The 22,662-nt window shown below is 32.2% G+C and overlaps 1 protein-coding gene across 1 annotated transcript in view; it reads left to right on the top strand.

The window, feature by feature from the left end:
* The window catches only part of SI (sucrase-isomaltase), a gene marked incomplete at its 5' end in the record, with an annotated part of 99,725 nt that overhangs the window by 18,685 nt on the left and 58,378 nt on the right, over positions 1-22,662 (top strand). Inside the window, 4 exons of the mRNA XM_082654363.1 lie at positions 5,894-6,007; positions 10,817-10,901; positions 11,829-11,946; positions 19,295-19,466. Of these exons, the coding sequence (XP_082510489.1) occupies positions 5,894-6,007; positions 10,817-10,901; positions 11,829-11,946; positions 19,295-19,466 (489 nt within the window). The remainder of the gene's footprint in view (positions 1-5,893; positions 6,008-10,816; positions 10,902-11,828; positions 11,947-19,294; positions 19,467-22,662) is intronic.

Here is a 22,662-nt window from a genome sequence, read left to right as displayed (position 1 = left end):
AATTTTCAGTGACATAAACAAAACTAATGGTAAAAAATATGATAAATTATTTGGATTATTGTAAAATTCTGATCATTTGATGTAAAATAATTGTATGTATAAACTGAGTACTTAAATGCTGGGTAATAAGATTTATAGTGTACATCTTCACAATGAAATCATAAGATAGCTACGATTAAAATTATTACTTTACATGTGGAAAAAAGTGAATTTGAGAGAGGTAAGGTAACTTTCCTCATGTCAGAGAATTAATAAGGAGCAGTGTCAGGAAACAGCCTAGCTCCAAAAGGCATAATTTTTAACCAGAACAAATATTCTTTTGGAGACAACTTTATAAGACATATCAAAAACTCATATCAGATAAAATAGACTTTAAAATAAAGAATGTTACAAGAGACAAGGAAGGACACTACATAATGATCAAGGGATCAATCCAAGAAGATACAACAATTATAAATATATATGCACCCAACATAGGAGCACCTCAATAAATAAGGCAACTGCTAACAGCTATAAAACAAGAAATCGACAGTAACACAATAATAGTGGGGGACTTTAACACCTCACTTACACGAATGGACAGATCATCCAAAACGAAAATAAACAAGGAAACAGAAGCTTTAAATGACACAATAGACCAGATAGATTTAATTGATATTTATAGGACATTCCATCACAAAGCAGCAGATTACACTTTCTCCTCAAGGGCACATGGAACATTCTCCAGGATAGATCACATCTTGGGTCACAAATCAAGCCTAAGTAAATTTAAGAAAATTGAAATCAAACTAAGGATCTTTTCTGACCACAACGCTGATTTCCCTGAAATCAATTACAGGGAAAAAAATGTAAAAAACACAAACACATGGAGGCTAAACAATACGTTACTAAATAAGCAAGAGATTACTGGAGAAATCAAAGAGGAAATCAAAAAATACCTAGAGACAAATGACAATGAAAACACGATGATCCAAAACCCATGAGATGCAGCAAAAGCAGTTCAAAGAGGGAAGTTTATAGCTATACAAGCCTACCTCAAGAAACAAGAAAAATCTCAAATAAACAATCTAACCTTACACAAAAGGAACTAGAGAAAAAAGAACGAACAAAACCCAAAGTTAGCAGAAGGAAAGAAATCATAAAGATCAGAACAAAAATAAATGAAAGAGAAACTAAGAAAACAATAGCAAAGATCAATAAAATGAAAAGCTGGTTCTTTGAGAAGAAAAACAAAATTGATAAACCATTAGCCAGAATCATCAAGAAAAAGAGGGAGGGGACTCAAATCAATAAAATGAAAAAGGTGAAGTAACAACAGACACCGCAGAAATACAAAGCTTACTAAGAGAACACTACAAGCAACTCTATGCCAACAAAATGGACAACCAGGAAGAAATGGACAAGTTCTTAGAAAGGTATAACCTTCTAAGACTGAACCAGGAAGAAATAAAAAATGTCAACAGACCAATCACAAGTAATGAAATTGAACCTGTGATTAAAAATCTTCCAACAAACAAAAGTCCAGGACTAGATGGCTTCACAGGTGAATTCTATCAAACATTTAGAGAAGAGCTAACACCCATCTTTCTAAACTCTTCCAAAAAATTATGGAGGAAGGAACTCTCCCAAACTCATTCTATGTGGTTACCATCACCCTGATACCAAAACCAGACAAAGATACTAGAAAAAGAAAATTACAGACCAATATCACTGATGAATATAGATACAAAAATCCTCAACAGAATACTAGCAAACTGAATCCAACAACACATTAAAAGGATCATACACCATGATCAAGTGGGATTTATCCTAGGGATGCAAGGATTCTTCAATATACGCAAATCAATCAATGTGATACACCACATTAACAAATTGAAGAATAAAAACCATATGATCATCTCAATAGATGCAGAAGAAGCTTTTGACAGAACTCAACACCAAGTTATGATAAAAACTCTCCAGAAAGTGATCATAGAGGGAACCTACCTCAACACAATAAAGGCAATATATGACAAACCCACAGCAAATATTATTCTCAATGGTGAAAAACTGAAAGCATTTCCTCTAAGATCAGGAACAAGACAAGGTTGCCCACTCTCACCACTATTATTCAACATGGTTTTGGAAGTCCTACCATGGCAACAGAGAAGAAAAAGAAATAAAAGGAATAAAAATTGGAAAAGAAGTAAAACTGTCACTGTTTGCAGATGACATGATATTATACATAAAGAATCCTAAAATTGCCACCATAAAACTACTAGAGCTTATCAATGAATTTGGTAAAGTTGCAGGATACAAAATTATTACACAGAAATTTCTTGCATTCCTCTACACTATTCATGCAAAATCTGAAAGAGAAATTAAGGAAACACTCCCATTTACCATTGCAACAAAAGGAAAATAATACCTAGGAATAAAGCTACCTAGGGAGACAAAAGACCTGTATGCAGAAAACTATAAGACACTGATGAAAGAAATTAAAGATGATACCAACAGATGGAGAGATATACCATGTTCTTGGATTGGAAGAATCAATATTTTGAAAATAACTATACTACCCAAAACAATCTACAGATTCAATGCAATCCCTATCAAATTACCAATGGCATGTTTTACAGAACTAGAACAAAAAATCTTAAAATATGTATGGAGACACAAAAGACCCCGAATAGCCAGAGCGGTCTTGAGGGAAAAAACGGAGCTGGAGGAATCAGACTCCGTGAATTCAGACTACACTGCAAAACTACAGTAATCAAGACAATATGATACTGGCACAAAAACAGAAACATAGATCAATGGAACAAGATAGGAAGCCCAGAGATAAACCCACACACCTATGGTCAACTAATCTATGACAAGGAGGCAAAGATATACAATGGAGAAAAGATAGTCTTTTCAATATCAATAAGTGGTGCTGGGAAAACTGGACAGCTACATAAAAGACAGCTACAGTAAAAGAATGAAATTAGAACAGTCCCTGACACCATACACAAAAATAAACTCAAAATGGATTTGAGACCTAAATGTAAGACCAGACACTATAAAACTCTTAGAGGAAAACATAGGAAGAACACTCTTTGACATAAATCACAGCAAGATCTTTTTTGACCCACCTCCTAGAGTAATGGAAATAAAAACAAAAATATACAAATTGGACCTAAGGAAACTAAACTTAAAAGTTTTGCACAGCAAAGGAAACCATAAACAAGATGAAAAGACAACCCTCAGAATGGGAGAAAATATTTGCAAATGAATCAACAGACAGAAGATTAATCTCCAAAATATATAAACAGCTCATGCAGCTCAATATTAAAAAAACAAACAACCCAATCCAAAAATGGGCAGAAGACCTAAATGGACTTTTCTCCAAAGAATACATACAGATGGCCAAGAAGCACATGAAAACCTGCTCAACATCACTAATTATTAGAGAAATGCAAATCAAAACTACAATGAGGTATCACCTCACACCAGTTAGAATGGGCATCATCAGAAAATCCACAAACAACAAATGCTGGAGAGGGTGTGGAGAAAATGGAACCCTCTTGCACTCTTGGTGGGAATGTAAATTGATACAGCCACTATGGAGAACAGTATGGAGGTTCCTTAAAAAACTAAAAATAGAATTACCATATGATTCAGCAATCCCACTACTGGGCATATACCCAGAGAAAACCATAATTCAAAAAGACACATGCACCCCAATGTTCATTGCAGCACTATTTACAATAGCCAGGTCATGGAAGCAACCTCAATGCTCATCAACAGATGAATGGATAAAGAAGATGTGGTACCTATATACAATGGAATATTACTCAGCCATAAAAAGGAATGAAATTGAGTCATTTGTTGAGACGTGGTTGGATCTACAGACTGTCAGACAGAGTGAAGTAAGTCAGAAAGAGAAAAACAAATATTGTATATTAACGCATGTATGTGGAACCTAGAAAAATGGTGCAGATGAACTGGTTTGCAGGGCAGAAGTTGAGACACAGATGTAGAGAACAAACGTATGGATGCCAAGGGGGAAAAGCTGCAGGAGTGTGGGGATGGTGGTGTGCTGAATTGAGCGCTTGGTATTGACATGTATACACTGATGTGTATAAAATTGACGACTAATAAGAACCTGCTGTATAAAAAAATAAATAAAATTAAATTAAAAAAAGAACTAAACTTTCCTTGGTTTATTTGTATGGAAATATGTTAATATAAATGTTTCAGATATTACATGAAATTCCTAAAAATCTTATATGTTCTGGTATAATGTTATAAGTCATAATTCTAGTTATTACCTTAAAATGTATATGTCAGAAATAACTAAATTTCCTTGTCAATTGCATTATTATGAACTTTCTTCAAATTTTTAACTGTGGTCATTTTTAAGTCTTTTGTCATTTAGAAATAGTTCTGGGTGTACTCTGTTGCTTTTGCAAAAGTGTTCCTATGAAAGGGTTTCATCTTCAAGGAATTCATGGATAAGACTCTGACAAGTACAGGTTTCTGGTAACTGACTATACTGCTGAACTGAATGAATAAGCATTTTCAGAACTCTAATGGAAACCTGATGAATTCATAAAAGTGCGAACAAAAGATCAAGATAAAAAAATTAATTACATGGGACTGAGTGAACTGATGAGGATGATTATAATTTTTGTGACTTTCTGCTTGAATAATAAAACAAAGGAACAAAAAAAAACGTAATTCTGGATACATTGACTTGATAATTCCACTTCTGTTATTTAATCAAAGGAAATAAAACAGGAGAAAATACCAATTTATAAAAACATTTTATTATTTACAATAATAATAATATTATTATTATATTATTTACAATAATAAAGAATATCCTGACCATCACATTCATCAAAGTTAAAATTACTACTGAAAGTTTTCTTCAAATAATTATGAGCTGCATCAGGAAACAAAACACAATATTCCTCCCCATAATGCCCATTAATATCTCACAGAATACATTTTGTTATGACCTGTTCTATTGAATATGGACAGATCAGATAGCCAATATGCATAATTTGGATATAAAACAATATTATTTATCCCAATATATCTGAAATTGAATTCCTCTTGTTGAATGTCATTATTTTAAATAGTAAGTAAAATAATTTGAAGAAGCATAAATCATAAAGAGGTAACATAGTACATGTAGTGTTTAATAGCATGGAATCAGATATGAGATTGCCTAGATTTGAATTCCTTCTGCACCACTTAATAGCGGTGTGACCTTGAAAAACATCTCTGTTCATCACTTCTCCCATCTGTAAAATGGGTTTAATTATACTACTTACCTCAGCTGTAAAGTGATGATAAAATTAGTACCTATCTCCTAAAGTTCTAATGAAGATTTAATGAATTAATAACTAAAAGCACTTGAAACAGTCCCCAGCACACAATAAAAGTTATATTCACACTTGTTAAATAAAAATAAATACACAAGGAATACTTTTGCTTGAATTTCTTGGAAACAAATGTCTTTGGAAATTAACTAATGTAATTTCTTTTATCAGACAATGAATATATTATAGTTTTTGTTTGTTTTTTAACTTAACCCACTAGATGCTAAAAACTAAATTAGTGAAGTCAGAATAGCAGCTGCATCCCATATTCTTATATTTTTCCCAACTTAAATTCTTCATGTTCTCTCTCTCTCTTTGTTTTAACTATCAATACTTTCCCTTAAATGAACTTTAAAGTAGACCTGAGATTATTGTAAATATAGATGGTGCATGGATCACATATACATAAAGAAGTACAATGTCATAACTTCAATAATTTTTTACTCTTCTTCACTCAATTTGATTTTTCATTAATTTTTGAATTTTCATTTATTTATGTTTCCTTTTATTTATGTATATATGTGAATGATCTATTCTTCCAGGTATGGCCAGGATTAACAGTATACCCTGATTTCACTAATCCAAACTGCATAGAATGGTGGGCAAATGAATGCAGTATTTTCCATCAACAAGTGAATTATGATGGACTTTGGATTGTAAGTGGTTACTTTAGACTTGTGATTTTGGACAATGAGCACAGAATTATTTTTCCATAAAAATGATTATTAAGTTGACAAAAATATTTTATAACATATTGAACATAAAAATAATGTTCTTATATTTTTCTAGAATGTATAAATATCATACCTGTCATGTTCATGGGTCAGAAAAAGAATACAAACCAAAAACTGTAAATTGAGATTTTTCTTATCCAGTAATATATTTTATAGGATAAAGTTCATTTCTGTCACTAAGGTGTGGTACCTTTATGACTAATAATTTATGTTGAAAAGAGTTAACAAAATTTGGAGATTAGCCTATAGTAGTGCAACTTCAAAAACTTTTACTAAAGTCTGCAGTAGTCAAGCAATTGCAGCAACATGAACTTAAATAAGCTCTCAGCCTTTAGAAACTTTCTTTTTAGTAAGTTATTAAGTGGAACAAATCAAAATTGGCAATAGATTAAGTGTTTTATCTCAAGGTAAACAACAACAACAAATAATATCCTAGATTACTGGTAAAGTTATTAAAGGAAAACACTATTTTTTTTTTTTTTTTTTTTTTTTTTTTTTGCGGTACGCAGGCCTCTCACTGTTGTGGCCTCTCCCGTTCTGGAGCACAGGCTCCAGACGCACAGGCTCAGCAGCCATGGCTCATGGGCCCAGCTGCTCCGCGGCATGTGGGATCTTCCTGGACCAGGACACGAACCCGTGTCCCTTGCATCGTCAGGCAGACTCTGAACCACTGCACCACCAGGGAAGCCCAACACACTAATTGTTAAAAGTTTCTTTGGATGAAGTTTTATATCTGTAGCTATTGATGCCTGCTGATAGGTTTATAATTTAGGGCTTCCCTGGTGGCGCAGTGGTTGAGAGTCCACCTGCCGATTCAGGGGACACGGGTTCGTGCCCCGGTCCAGGAAGATCCCACATGCCGCGGAGCGGCTAGGCTCTTGAGCCATGGCCACTGAGCCTGCGCATCCATACCGCAAAAAAATAAATAAATAAATAAAATAAGGTTTATAATGTAGAATAATACTGATGATAGTCAATGATTTAGTGTCTTTTGTTAAGGAAACTGTAACAATATTTGGGGAATGAAAGTACTTGGTGATCCCAGAATTCTATATTTCAGAAGAAAATATGTAATAATCTTGAGCACAGAGAGAACATGAGGGATGTTTTTCAAAGGTATTACAACTGTATGGAATTTTGGAAGGAGAGATAATGGATATCTGGGAATAGTTAAATTTTTTGATTGTTTAGATCACAGTATCTCTACTTTCCTAAAGTTCTCATTATTAATTCAGTCATTATTTAAATTATTTATTTATTTATTCAATCAATTACAAGTGTTTATTTTGCATCATCATGAAAACGTGGAGTTGAGTAGAAGGTTAGCATAGCCGTCAGAATTCCTATGAAGGTAATAGAATGAAGATGGAGAGGCTTTGTTATTTGACACAAAATCAGTGAGATTGCAGTGATGATACCTAGCTGCTGGTAGAAATAACAAAAAAAATTGCAATCTGCTCTTGTGTTTTGTTTTTAATTCTAGCTCCAATTTCAATTATATTATTTAATTTAAATTAAAAGTACATTCTTTCCTTTATTTTTCTTTCATTTCTTTCTTTCTTTTTCTTGTATAGGAAAAATTTGAATCCATTAGAGCAGAGTTACAAGTATAAATGACATTTAGGGATAGTGAAAAAGAATCTGATTGTGCTATATAGAGAGAATATACTTCATTTCCTACATCCATTGAAGACTGAAATACACGATTCATCTCCAAAGAAAGGGGGGATGGGAAGAAGAGGAGCATCTGAGAAAAACAGAGTAGTTATGATACTAATACAGAAGCATTTTGACTAATGCTTATGATAACCAGTATGATCTCAAAGCTCACTAAATATCACTGAATTAATATATGCTATGTATAAGCAGTGAATATTCTGCTTCTAGCTCTTACCTGAATAATTGTCAAACCCTACTGCTAGGTTGTTTCTCAAATTCTTTTTCTTTCTTCAGATTATTTTTTCTGACAGAATGAATATATAGTAAAGCAGCGTTATTTAACTGATGAAATTTTATTTTCATGTCAAATTTTTAGTTTTTTAATTTTCTAGATTTTTAATTTAGATTCAATGCTAATGCTTTTAAATTTTAAGTTTAAATATTACAGTAATTTTGGGAAATGATATGAGCTTAATTGTAATTGAAAAATAGATTTTTGCTTATAAACACACATTATGGTTGAATTCTCTTTTTTTGTGTCATTCTTAAGATAATCTCCTAATATTTGAAAAATAAGAGCCTACTGTATTTGGTATAATTAAGACTAATGCTGTGATTTCAAAATAAGAACACTAGTATTTTTAAAATTCAAAGAATATTTTCATTTTTCTGAAAAAGTAAGCATATTTTTGTGATCATGTTGTTACTATGATTTTATTCTTTAAAATCTAACAAGCAGAATTCTTCCATAAAGAAGTCGAATAATTTAACATATAGTTTTGGGAAACTTAAAATTCATTGAGAAGATATATCCAAACACATTCATATATCCAAATAACTGGGGGCTTAATTGGATATATTATCTGTACATTTTATAGGATTCTTAGGAAAAAAATCAGTTATTTAAAAATTTCTTTGAAAATAGGGTTATTTTTATTTAGATTTAGTTTAAAAGTGAAGTTATGAAATACCACCAGATTTTTATACAGTTTTCAATAGAAAGAAATATTCCTAAAAATGGTATTGACAATTCCTAGAAATGGTCATTACTAGACTTGAGATGATTTTAATGATACTGTAGGAGTACTTATTACTATCAATCCACTGAGTCCTTTGTCTCATGACTTACAATGCTTGAATCTACTGGCTGTAATATTGACAATACTAATCAAATTCACTTTCACATGACATTAAATAAACATAACGTCACTTAAATCCTTGAATAGGTTAGAGAAAAATATTTTCAGAATTTTGAAAGAAGCAAAAATACAAAATACATTAAAAGAGATACAAATAAATTCTATTAAATTATGAGTAGTAAGTTTAACGTATTAATAATATAATCTTGTCAAATAGACATTTTAATAAAAAATAATCAAATATTAAATGCTTTATTTGTTTTAAATATGGTTAAAATCATGTAAAAGTGATTAAATTTTATTTTAAGTTATTTTATTATTATATTACATTTATTAAATTATTTTATTTATTCTTAAATTACATAAAATAAAGCCTATTTTGAGTGAGTGCTATAAGAGCTTGTGAATTTTATTTCAAGTTTGCAAATACTTAGTTCAAATAAAATAACATTAATTTTAGAGTTAAATGTTTTGCCCTTGCACTTCCTTGGTGAATATTATATACAAGAGGTAATAAAATGGTTTAGAAAAAGACTCTTAAAACTTAAAATAATGCAACTTAGTTCCATTTATGAGTTTCAGTAGTTGAAGCTGTTTTTGAATTTAATTCAGTTGGTAGATTCATGAAGAAAAAATACTTAGGTTCATCTAAAATTATTGGCTGTACAACTATAGTATCTCTTTGTATTAATTTTATTGAACATAGGACAACAAAATTGAATATAATATATCAGGTCATTTTAGTAAAATAACCCCAATATGTACTTTAGAATAACTACATAATTGTCCTTTGTGGCTATTAAGAAAACAAAAATCTGTTTCACAATGAGAAATTTATTCTTTTCTCCCTTGAGCAGCCTTCATTTCTCACATTAATTCCATCTGGGCATCATTTTGATGGGAGAAGGGAAGAGTGATAAAGAGAATATACTTCTGAGGAAAACAAAATTAACGAGGGACTTGAATGAGTGTGATGTCTTTGTGAGAGCAGAGAGAACATATTATAGAGATGTGGGAAATAAGGCTCAAAAATTCTTTGGTGCCATTAACAGAGTTGGAGAAAGACATACACATTTCTTGAGCATGTGTAGTGTAATATATGATTTTATATGAATAAACTTTTTTAGTCCAAAGATTTTACTTAACTGGTTATGGACTAGAACTAGTAAACAGCAAGACAATACGGGGGCCTCAGTTTACAAGGCAAGAAAATCCATAAACACAATACCCCACAACTCTGACTCCAAGAGATGTTTAGGTCACTGGTTCTCATAATGTGGCCCAGGAGTGCTAGGATTCCCTGAGACTCTTCCAAGGATTCAATAAGCTCATAACCATTTTCATTAGAATACTAAAATGCTCTTTGACTTTTTTCACTTTCATTCTCTCATGAAAGTGTAGGAGCTGTGTGCTAGGCAAAAAGTGTTGTGTCTAGCTGCTAGCAAGGCACATCATAGAAAATAGATAAATGCCAGCTGAAATTAATAAACTATGTTGAATAAATGAATGTGCTGGAAATATGTACAATGATAGGCTCACAGTGAGAAGACTGATACAACTATTTAGAAAAGACAGTTGCTTAATACTTTTAATGTAGTGTAATATAATTAATGCTTTATATGTATAATTAAAACTAGGTAAATCACATACATTTTGGTTGTAAAAATCCTTTAATCCCACCTAAGATACCCTTTGTTATCTGGTATATACATTTATGAAAAAACAAATAATATTACTTTTCTCGCTATAATGACTTGTTCATGCTGGAAGTATTTTGGAATCAAGTAGTGAGAACAGTTAAGCAAGTTTGTTTGTAGGTTGGTAGCTTATATATGTCTTCTAAGATAAAATATTTACAAACAAGTAGAGAGTTTCTGCTTATATGATTTAGAATTACTTAAAATCTTCTGTTCTTTATCTTATATCCATTCAGGACATGAATGAAGTCTCCAGCTTTATTCATGGTTCAAAGAAAGGATGCAGTGACAACAAACTGAATTACCCAGCTTTTACTCCTGGTAAATTTCATTTAACTATCTCCTTATCATTAATTGAGAACAATTATCTTTATTTACTGCTAAATTGTAGCATATATTTCTAAATCACAAACTTTGATATAATTTTGAGACCCTGAAATAACTGTGGTATTTTGTTTACTTTTTTGTTTTATTTCTGGCCAAAATATTTATGTCTAAGAGAAGAAGCATGTTTTTAAATTTTGGTGTAGATTATTGATTTGTCTTTACCTCTGATGAACTGCCCATGATTAAATGATTAATGAAAAGAAACAAAATTTGTTTGAAATCATAATTTAAGTGATCAGAATTTTTCCTTGAGCACTTTGCTTTAAGTCTCTGCAGTTATTAGATGTACCTGATGTGAATAGTTACATCTCACTTGTTCCAAAAAGCACATTTTCATCATTAAAATCGGTAAAAAAAATTTCACCAAAGAAAAAGAAGTGCTCTGAGGGGAGTAGATTATTATAAGGACATCTGAATAAAGATAACAATAATTATCACAGTACAATATAAGCCTGCAAATTAAAGCACAATAAAAACTGAAAAACAGAGATTTAAATGATTTGTTATTGTGTAACAGGTCTACATGTGTGGAATTAGGTTATATTTAAATAAATTATAAAGCTTTCAAATGGGTCTATAGTTATATGATTTATAATAAATATATATATTTATATATGCATATTAAAGTCTATTTTCTCCATGGATTTATTTATTACTGAAGTTACGAAACAGGGTATTCATAATTGTAAGTGCAAATGTAATTGTTAAAAGGGTGAAGACCCAACTGGAACTTAGCATAAATTGTTGTTATTCATTACTTTTTAACTAAATATGGTATTACATAGCACATCACATAAGGATTATAAAGTTTAAAATGGCAAAATATTCCTTAAGAATTTATTTCTTATATTTTTTTCTAAGATATTCTTGACAAAATCCTGTATTCCAAAACAATTTGCATGGATGCTGTGCAACACTGGGGGAAACAGTATGATGTTCACAGCCTCTATGGATACAGTATGGCTATAGCCACAGAGAAGTAAGTGCAATTTCACTCAGAAAACCCTTTAATATTTATTGCCTAGAAACATATTTGGTAATTTACATATAGTGGAAAATAACAAGAGTAGGAAAGCAACAAAAAATATTTTCATGGTGAAAAATTAGGACATTAAAAGCATCGCCTCTTTTACTAATCTTCATAAATTTGAAACTTAGTTATCAAGAACTACATGATATATGAATAAAACTGATTCTTTTTTAATTCATAAATTGAAATTTTCCTTCCAAATTTTGATTCAGTTTGGTATCTCTGAATATGTGCTCTAAGCATGAAATTCACAATTGGCCTGAGAGAATGATGCTTCTAAAACAAGTCTTTATTTTTAAAAAACAAGAGTTTCAGGCTTCTGCACATGGGACCCTAAGCTGAGGTGTCAACACAGTTGTTTCATAGGAGGAACTCTGGTCTGAAGGGCCAGGTGTGAGGCCTCAGCATTGAGCCCCCTGTGAACAAGTGAAACTAGGCTTAAGCACAAAGGAAAAGAAAAAGTTCTTGAGACCAGGAAATCCAAGATCAAGGTGCCTGCTGATCCAGTGTCTGAACTTGGCTCACACAGTTATGGAGGCTGGCAAGTCCAAAATCTCTAGCATCGCTCAGCAAGTTGAAGACCAGGGTCTTGGTGCTCCAGCCTGCTGTCAGGCTTGAGCCTCTGAGGTGAGAGAGCTGAGCTCAGGACACAGGACCACCAGAGACCTCCCAGCCCCACATAATATCAAATGGTGAGAGCTCTCCCAGAGATCTCCATCTCAAAACGAAGACCAAGCTCCACCCAATGGCCAGCAAGTTTCAGTGCTAGACAACCCATGCCAAACAACTAGCAAGACAGGAACACAACCCCAGCCATTAGCAGAGAGGCTGCCTAAAATCATAATAAGGTCACAGACACCCCCAAACACACAACTGGACGTGGTACTGCCCACCAGAAAGACAAGTACCAGCCTAACGCAGCAGAACACAGGCACTAGTGCCCTCCAGCAGGAAGCATACACAACCCAATGAACCAAACTTAGCCACTGGAAGCAGACACCAAAAAAAATGGGAACTACGAAACTGCAGCCTGCGAAAAGGAGACTGCAAGCATAGTAAGTTAAGCAAATTGAGAAGACAGAGAAACACACAGCAGATGAAGGAGCAAGGCAAAAACCCACCAGACCAAACAAATGAAGAGGAAATAGGCAGTCTACCTGAAAAAGAATTAAGAGTAATCATAGTAAAGATGATCCAAAATCCTGGAAATAGAATGGAGAAAGAAGAAAAAAGTTTAACAAGGACCTAGAAGAACAGAAGAGCAAACAAACAATGATGAACAACACAATAAATGAAATTAAAAATTCTCTGGAAGGAATGAAGAGCAGAATAACTGAGGAAGAAGAACGGATAAGTGACCTGGAAGATAAAATAGTAGAAATAACTACCTCAGAACAGTATAAAGAAAAACGAATGAAAATAATTGAAGAGAGTCTCAGAGACCTCTGGGACAACATTAAACACACCAACATTCGAATTATAGGAGCCTCAGAAGAAGAAGATAAAAAGAACGGGACTGAGAAAATATATGAAGAGATTATAGTTGAAAACTTCCCTAATATGGGAAAGGAAATAGTCAATCAAGTGCAAGGAAGCACAGAGAGTCCCATACAGTATATATCCAAGGAGAAATACATCAAGACACATAATAATCAAGCTATCAAAAATTAAATAGAAAAGAAAAAATGCTAAAAGCAGCAAGGGAAAAACAACAAATAACCTGCAAAGGAATCCCCATAAGGTTAACAGCTGATCTTTCAGCAGAAACTATGAAAGCCAGAAGGGAGTGGCAGGACATATTTAAAGTGATGAAAAGGAAAAACCTACAACCAAGGTTACTCTATCCAGCAAGGATCTCATTCAGATTTGACAGAGAAATTAAAACATTTACAGGGAAGCAAAACTTAAGAGAATTCAGTACCACTAAACCAGCTTTACAAAAAATGCTAAAGACACTTCTCTAGACAGGAAACACAGAGAAGGAAAATACTTACAATAACAAAACCAAAACAATTGAGAAAATGGTAATAGCAACATATACATAAATAACTACCATAAAAGTAAATGGATTAAATGTTCCACCCATAAGACATAGACCAGCTGAATGGATACAAAAAACAAGACCTGTATATATGCTTTCTACAAGAGACACTGTTCAGACACATAAAGACTGAAAGTGAGGGGATGGAAAAAGATATACCATGCAAAAGGAAATCAAAAGAAATCTGGAGTAGCAATTCTCATATCAGACAAAATAGATATAAAAATAAAGACTATTACAAGGGGCAGAGAAGGTAACAACATAATAGTCAAGGGATCTATCCAAGTAGAAGATATAACAATTGTAAATATTTATGCCCCCAACATAGGAGCACCTTTATACATAAGGCAAATACTAACAGCCATGAAAAGGGAAATCGACAGTAACACAATCATAATTGGGGACTTTAAAACTCCGTTTTCATCAATGGACAGATCATCCAAAATGAAAATAAATAAGGAAACACAAGCTTTAAATGATACATTAAACAACATGGACTTAATCGATATTTATAGGACATTCCATCCAAAAAACAACAGAATACACTTTCTTCTCAAGAACTCATGGAACATTCTCCAGGATAGATCATATCCTGGATCAGAGATCAAGCCTTGGTCAATTTAAGAAAATTGAAATCATATTAAGTATCTTTTCTGACCACAGTGCTACAAGATTAGATATCAATTAGACAACAAAAACTGTAAAAACAAAAAAACAAAACAAAACAAAAAAAACACATGGAAGTGAAACAATACACTACTAAATATCCAAAAGATCACTGAAGAAATCAAAGAAGAAATCAAAAAATACCGAGAAACACATGACAATGAAAACATGATGACCCAAAACGTATGGGATGTAGCAAAAGCAGTTCTAACAGGGAAATTTATAGCAAGAGAAATCTACCTCCAAAAAGAAGAAATATCTCAAATAAACAGTCTAACCTTACACCTAAAGCAATTAGGGAAAGAACAACAACAACAACAAAAAACCCTACAAAGTTGGAAGAAGGAAAGAAATCATAAAGATTAGATCAGAAATAAATGAAAAAGAAATAAGGAAAGATAGCAAAGATCAATAGAACTAAAAGGTGGTTCTTTGACAAGATAAACAAAATTGATAAACCTTTAGCCAGAGTCATCAAGAAAAGGAAAAAACTCAAATCAATAGAATTAGAAATGAAAAAGGAGAAGTAACACTGACACGGCAGAAATATGAAGGATCATGAGAGATTACTACAAGAAACTATATGCCAATAAACTGGACAACCTGGAAGAAATGGACAAATTATTAGAAAAGCACAACCTTCAAGATTGAACCAGGAAGAAATAAAAAATATAAAGAGATGAATCACAAGCACTGAAATTGAGACTGTGATTAAAAATCTTCCAACAAACAAAAGCCCAGAACAAGATGGCTTCACAGGCGAATTCCATAAAAACTATAGAGAAGTGCTAACACCTATCCTTCACAAACTCCTCCAAAATATAGCAGAGGGAGGAACACTCCCAAACTCATTCTATTAGGCCACCATCACCCTGAAACCAAAAGTAGACAAAGATGTCACGGAGAAAGAAAACTACAGACCAACATCACTGATGAACATAGATGCAAAAATCCTCAAAAAATACTGGCAAACAGAATCCAAGAACACATTAAAAGGATCATACACCATGATCAAGTGGGGATTATCCCAGGAAAGCAAGGATTCTTCAATATACGCAAATTAATCAATGTGATAAATTGAAGGAGAAAAACCATATGATCATCTCAATAGATGCAGAAAAACTTTTGACAAAATTCAAAACCCACTTATGATAAAAACCCTCCAGAAAGTAGGCATAGAGGGAACCTACCTCAACATAATAAAGGCCATATATGACAAACCCACAGCCAACATCATTCTCAGTGGTGAAAAATTGAAACCATTGCCTCTAAGATCAGGAACAAGGCAAGGTTTTCCACTCTCACCACTATTATTCAACACAGTTTTGGAAGTTTTACCTACAGCAAACAGAGAAGAAAAAGAAATAAAAGGAATCCAAATCAGAAAAGAAGAAGTAAAGGTCACTCTTTGCAGAAGACATGATATTATACATACAGAATGCTAAGGATGCTACCAGAAAACTAATACAGCTAATCAATGAATTCAGTAAAGTAGCAGGATACAAAATTAATGCACAGAAATCTCTTGCATTTCTATACATTAATGATGAAAAATCTTAAAGAGAAATTAAGAAAACACTCCCATTTACCATTGCAAAAAAAAGAATAAAATATCTAGGAATAAACCTACCTAGGGAGACAAAAGACCTGTATGCAGAAAACTATAGGACACTGATGAAATATACTAAAGATGATACAAACAGATGGAGAGATATACCATGTTCTTGGGTTGGAAGAATCAACATTGTGAAAATGACTATACTACCCAAGGCAATCTATGGATTCACTACAATTCTTATCAAACTACCAATGGGATTTTTCAAAGAACTACAACAAAAAATTTCACAATTTGTATGGAAAAACAAAAGACCCTGAAGAGCCAAAGAAATCTTGAGAAAGAAAAAGGAAGCTGGAGGAATCAGGCTCCCGGACTTCAGACTATATTACAAAGGTACAGTAATCAAGAGAGTATGGTACTGGCACGAAAACAGAAATATAGGTCAATGGAACAGGATGGAAAGCCCAGAGATAAACCCACGCGCATTTGGTTACCTTATTTTTGATAAAGGAGGCAAGAATATATGTTGGAGAAAAGACAGCCTCTTCAATAAGTGGTGCTGGGAAAACTGGAGACCTACAGGTAAAAGAATGAAATTAGAACACTCCCTAACACCATATACAAAAGTAAACTCAAAATAGATTAAAGACCTAAATGTAAGGTCAGACACTATAAAACTCTTAGAGGAAAACATAGGCAGAAGACTCTGTGACGTAAATCATAGCGAGATCCTTTTTGACCCACCTGGAGAAATGGAAATGTAAACAAGTGGAACGTAATGAAACTTAAAACTTTTGCACAGCAAAGGAAACCATAAACAAGACCAAAAGACAACACTCAGAATGGGAGAAAATATTTGCAAATGAAGCAACTGACAAAGGATTAATCTCCAAAGTGTACAAGCAGCTCATGCAACTCAATATTAAGAAAACAAACCACCTGATCCAAAAATGGGCAGAAGACCTAAATAGACATTTCTCCCGAAAAAGATACACAGATTGCTAACAAACACATAAAGGATGCTCAACATCACTAATCATTAGAGAAATGCAAATCAAAACTACAGTGAGGTATCACCTTACACCAGTCAGAATGTCCATCATCAAAAAATCTACAAACAATAAATGCTGGAGAGGGTGTGGAGAAAAGGGAACCCTCTTGCACTGTTGGTGGGGATGTAAATTTATACAGCCACTATGGAGAACAGCATGGAGGTTCCTTAAAAAACTAGAAATAGAACTACCATACGACCCAGCAATCCCTCTACTCTGCATATATCCTGAGAAAATTAGAATTCAAAAAGAGTCATGTACCATAATGTTCATTGCAGCTCTATGTACAATAGCCAGGACATGGAAGCAACCTGAGTGTCCATCGACAGATGAATGGATAAATAAGATGTGGCACATATATACAATGGAATATTACTCAGCCATAAAAAGAAATGAACTTGAGTTATTTGTAGTGAGGTAGGTAGACCTAGAGTCTGTCATACAGAGTGAAGTAAGTCAGAAAGAGAAAAACAAATACCGTATTCTAACACATATATATGGAATCTAAGAAGAAAAAAATCGTTCTAAAGAACCTAAGGGCAGGACAGGAATAAAGACACAGATGTAGAGAATGGACTCGAGGACACAGGGAGGGGGAAGTGTAAGCTGGGATGAAGTGAGAGAGTGGCATTGACATATATACATTATGAAATGTAAAATAGATAGCTAGTGGGAAGCAGATGCACAGCACAGGCAGATCAGCTTGGTGCTTTGTGACCAGCTGGAGGTGTGGGATCGGGGGGTATGAGTGACAGGCAAGAGGGAGGTGATATGGTGATATATGTATACGTATAGTTGATTCACTTTGTTATACAGCAGAAACTAACCACTTTAAAGCAATTATACTCCAATAAAAATGTTAAAAATAAATAAATAACAAAAAAAATGACAAGAGTTTCGATTAATGTATAGGTTTCTATGTATTATCTCACAAATTAATTCTCTAATGGAATGTGTTGCTTGTATATAAAAAAGGAGCATGATACAAAACAAAGGAAGGGGACAATCATATATTGATTGCCTATTCTTTTCCAAGCATAGTATAAGGATCTATAATGCTATAGTTAATAAAAACCAGATTCTGTGTCTATAAATTTAAAATTTTCTCATAATTAACTGTATTCAAATTTTAATTCAAAACAATATTTGGTCCCAGATCATACCATGATATCAGAATTTTATACAGTATCTTCATAGTGTTTGTTTACTTAACAGAGCATTATATGTCATGGAGTATAAGTAAATAAATTCTAGAAAGAAAAAAGAGCACTATAGTTCATATATAAGTAATATTATCAAAAAAGCACATGAGAATACTATTATACTTTTACTATGGTAGTCGATAACTTTAGATACTGAATTAAACTTTTGTATCTTTTTTCTGATTATTTTCCAATTATGGAAAAAATTTGTCAACAACATTGAGGTACCAATAGTGGTGAGATCAATAATGCCAATATTGGTGGATGAGGAACTTCTAAGAACAAAATAAAATGCCTGTCAAATATATTAGTTTTATTTCAACATTGCTTGATAATATTTGAAAATGCAGATATTAAGGTGTAATTAACATCATTGAACCACAAAAATGTGTATTGTGTTCAAATTCAGATTACTGTATTTTGTGTTGTAAAAATATTTTGTAGTGCAAAGAGATTTCAATGGGTTTAAATCATACATTTCAAAAACAAATATTGAGTGGATACAAAAAAACACATGCTTAATTTGGTAAAGAATATTATTCAAAGTTTAAGTCTTTTCTAGAAGATTTGTTTTCTCTGTGTTTGATCAGAATGCATTTAACTAAGTAAATATTTATAGCTAAATACAAAATTAATATAAAATATTGATAAAATAGTTGCAAATATTATGGCTTGGCTCTAGGAGCTGTAATCCATGCATTGAAATTAAGATTTTAGAATTTATAAAATCAATATTATTTTAAAGTAAATGTTATTTATTAATTTGATTTTGTTTTAGAGCTGTACAAAAAGTTTTTCCAAATAAAAGAAGCTTTATTCTCTCCCGGTCAACTTTTGCTGGATCTGGAAGCTATGCTGCACATTGGTTAGGAGACAATACTGCTTCTTGGGAACAAATGGAATGGTCTATTACAGGAATGCTGGAGTTTGGTTTGTTTGGAATACCTTTGGTAAGTGGTGTTATACCATGTTATTTATAAACACTGTAATTACAATTAATTTTGTAGTATTATCATCAATGATTTTCAGTAAAATGATTGAAGGTATGTGACAGAAAATTTAAGTCTTTATTCCTAGGGAATTTATGAGGAAAATAAGATTGTTGATGATGTCTATAACACTCAAGCCATTAGAATAGAAAAACAGAATGAAGAAAATTCAATCAAATCAAACTAATTCATGAAACAAATGTCAGTATAAACAAAGTATAGAAAAGCTTATATAATAAATATAAAGCACCAGAGAAAATGGTAGAGAAAAATCCAAATTTGGGATTGTAATAAAAGTAAATATCAAAAGTCTAGATATATTTAAAATACTAGACTGTCAGTTTAGGTTAAAAAAATAAAGCTCTTTCCTCTATTTAAAAGATAAAAAATAATGACAGAAAATTTTCAAATTTTTAAAGCAGAGAAAACTTCTATATGCAATTCTAAACATAAGAAATTTGGTAAGCCTCTATATCAAGCAAAACCAAGAACTATGTAATGTTCATATTCAACACTAAAGAGTGTCATTACATAACAAAATAAATGTAAAACATTTAGAAAATTATAGTTGTTCATTTATTCTTTCATATTCATTGAACCAAATGAAAACCAAAAGCAAACCACCAAAAAAACTAACACACACACACACACACACACATAGCATATTGAATTTGGAAAGTAAAAAAAAACACATTACCAAATGATTCACCAAAATAAACTGAATGGAAATGAGAGGAAAACCTTAAAACTGAAAGCTAACAATTGTACTTCATATCAGAACTGTGGGATACCAGCTAAATTGGTATTTAGAAGAAAAATTTTGACCTTAAATGTTTAGATTATAAACAAAGAGTTGAATATTAATTAATGAAGGGCATAAATAAAGAAAATGGAAAAAGAAAAGCAGAATAAACCTAAAGATGTAGGTAATGAAAATAAGAGAAGAAATGGATGCAATGAAAGCAATGTTTCTAGAGAAAAGTTAACAAAGTACAAAGGTGACTCTGAAAGTTTGAATAAAATAGACCAATACATGGCAAGTTTTGTGCAGAAAAAGAAGAAAAAAATAAGCAATGTTAAGATGTATTTCATCTTATACTATACAGTATAGCAACTAATTAATACACAATAACCAGGAGTAAATATTCAAACTAAGTGTAGGACTTTTTAAGAGAAATTTTAATAACTTAGTAAATTAAAGATATACCGTTTTCATGGAAAAGAAGTCTCAATATACTAGAAATATGCATTCTCCCCAAACTATTATCCAAATTCAGTGATATTCCAATTTAAACTATACAGGGAATTTGAAGAATATAAAAGATTATTCTAAACTTCATATGGAAGACAATACAATTTAAAGAAGTAGAAAAGAGCACAAGTATTTGCCTTACCAGATAAAATAATAACACAATGATACTTAACTGTGAATATTCAAATAGATTAATATTGCAAAATAGGACATGGGCCCATACATTAATGGAAATTTGTTTAATGGTAGCACTATCACTGTAGATCAGTGAGGAAAGTATCAACCATTCATATGGACAATTGATTATCCATTTAAAAAATAAAGTAAAATGGCTTTCTGTCTCACCTCATACCCAATCGATGTGTGAAAATTAAACTTTAAACATCTTAGAAGAAAATATAAGTGGGTAACTTTATGACATTATGTTAAGAGAAGAATTTCATAAACAGAACACAGAAGGCACAAATAATAAAGATACATTAATTTGGTTACAACAAAATGAAAACTTCTGTTCATCAAAAGTCTGTTTTAAAAAGTTAGAAATAAAACATTTCTACTACTGGAAAATTATATTTTCAATTCGTATAACCAACAAATGATTAGTATTTAATTTGAAGAACCTACTATAAATCTGTAGAAGGTAAAAACAGTAGAAAAATTAGCAAAGGATATATACAAGCAATTCTATACAGCGAGAAATCCATATGGATTCAATAAAAATATGAAAAAAATTCTCAACTTTCCTAGTAATCAGAGAAATGCAAGTAAAAACTTTGGTAAGATACATTTAATATATATAGGTGATAAAAATTAAAAGTCTGAAAATATCAGAAATTGGCAAGAAAATGGAGCAATGGCAGCTTTTATGTACTGTGACTGTGCTTATAAATGGTAACAACCAGTTTTGATTAAACAATGTACATTTCCAATAAATCAGGAAAATAATCCTATATATATATATATATATATATACATATATATATTACAGAATAAGACTACATTTTACATATTCACAAAGAAATCTATATAGACACTTCATAGAAGCATGTTTTATAGTGATGGGATCTCATACAATAGAGAACTACAGCCATATTAACATAACTTAATCTCACAAAAGTAACACAGAAAAAAGTGAAATACAGTGTAATGCATACAACATGCCATCTATACAAAGTTAATAAGCAATGCAAAACAATGTTATATATTGTTTATAGATACATATATACTATTTAGAAAAATAAAGAAATGCTTGTAAACAGTAAATATTGATAGTAAGTTAAGGATAATAGTTTTTTTTTTGTTTTGTTTTGTTATTTTCCCCCCTCTGGAGGGTCCTTGAATGATGAGGAATGCAATTATATATGAGCATACATCTGGCAATTTTTTTAATACTATTTTACTCCTACAGTAATATATTATAAATAGGAAAAGTCAAATCATAGGTGGTGAGTTTTCAATTAAGAAGCAACACATTGGGCTTCCCTGGTGGCGCAGTGGTTGAGAGTCCGCCTGCCGATGCAGGGGACACAGGTTCGTGCCCTTGTCCGGGAAGATCCCCCATGCCGTGGAGCAGCTGGGTCCGTGAGCCATGGCCGCTGAGCCTGCGCGTTCGGAGCCTGTGCTCTGCAACGGGAGAGGCCGCAACAGTGAGAGGCCCACGTACCACAAAAAAAAAAAAAAAAAAAAAAAAAGAAGCAACACATTTTAATAATACAATTTTAGCTTTATACATTCAATTAGTGGCAAGTAATGTGGCAAAAATGGAAAATAAACTTGGCCAAGGAAGAGTATATGAAGACAGTAAAACAAAAAGATTGTTAGTGCAAATTAATCAGCTGAGGCATAAAATGTGATGCTCTGGGCAAATCTGAGAATCCTTACACTGTAAATAATAGATATATATGT

This window comes from Grampus griseus (assembly GCF_964374135.1).
Source record: "Grampus griseus genome assembly, chromosome: 5".
NCBI lineage: Eukaryota > Metazoa > Chordata > Mammalia > Artiodactyla > Delphinidae > Grampus > Grampus griseus.
The sequence above is the reverse complement of the archived record's forward strand: the minus strand, read 5'-3'. Positions and strand labels throughout refer to the sequence as shown.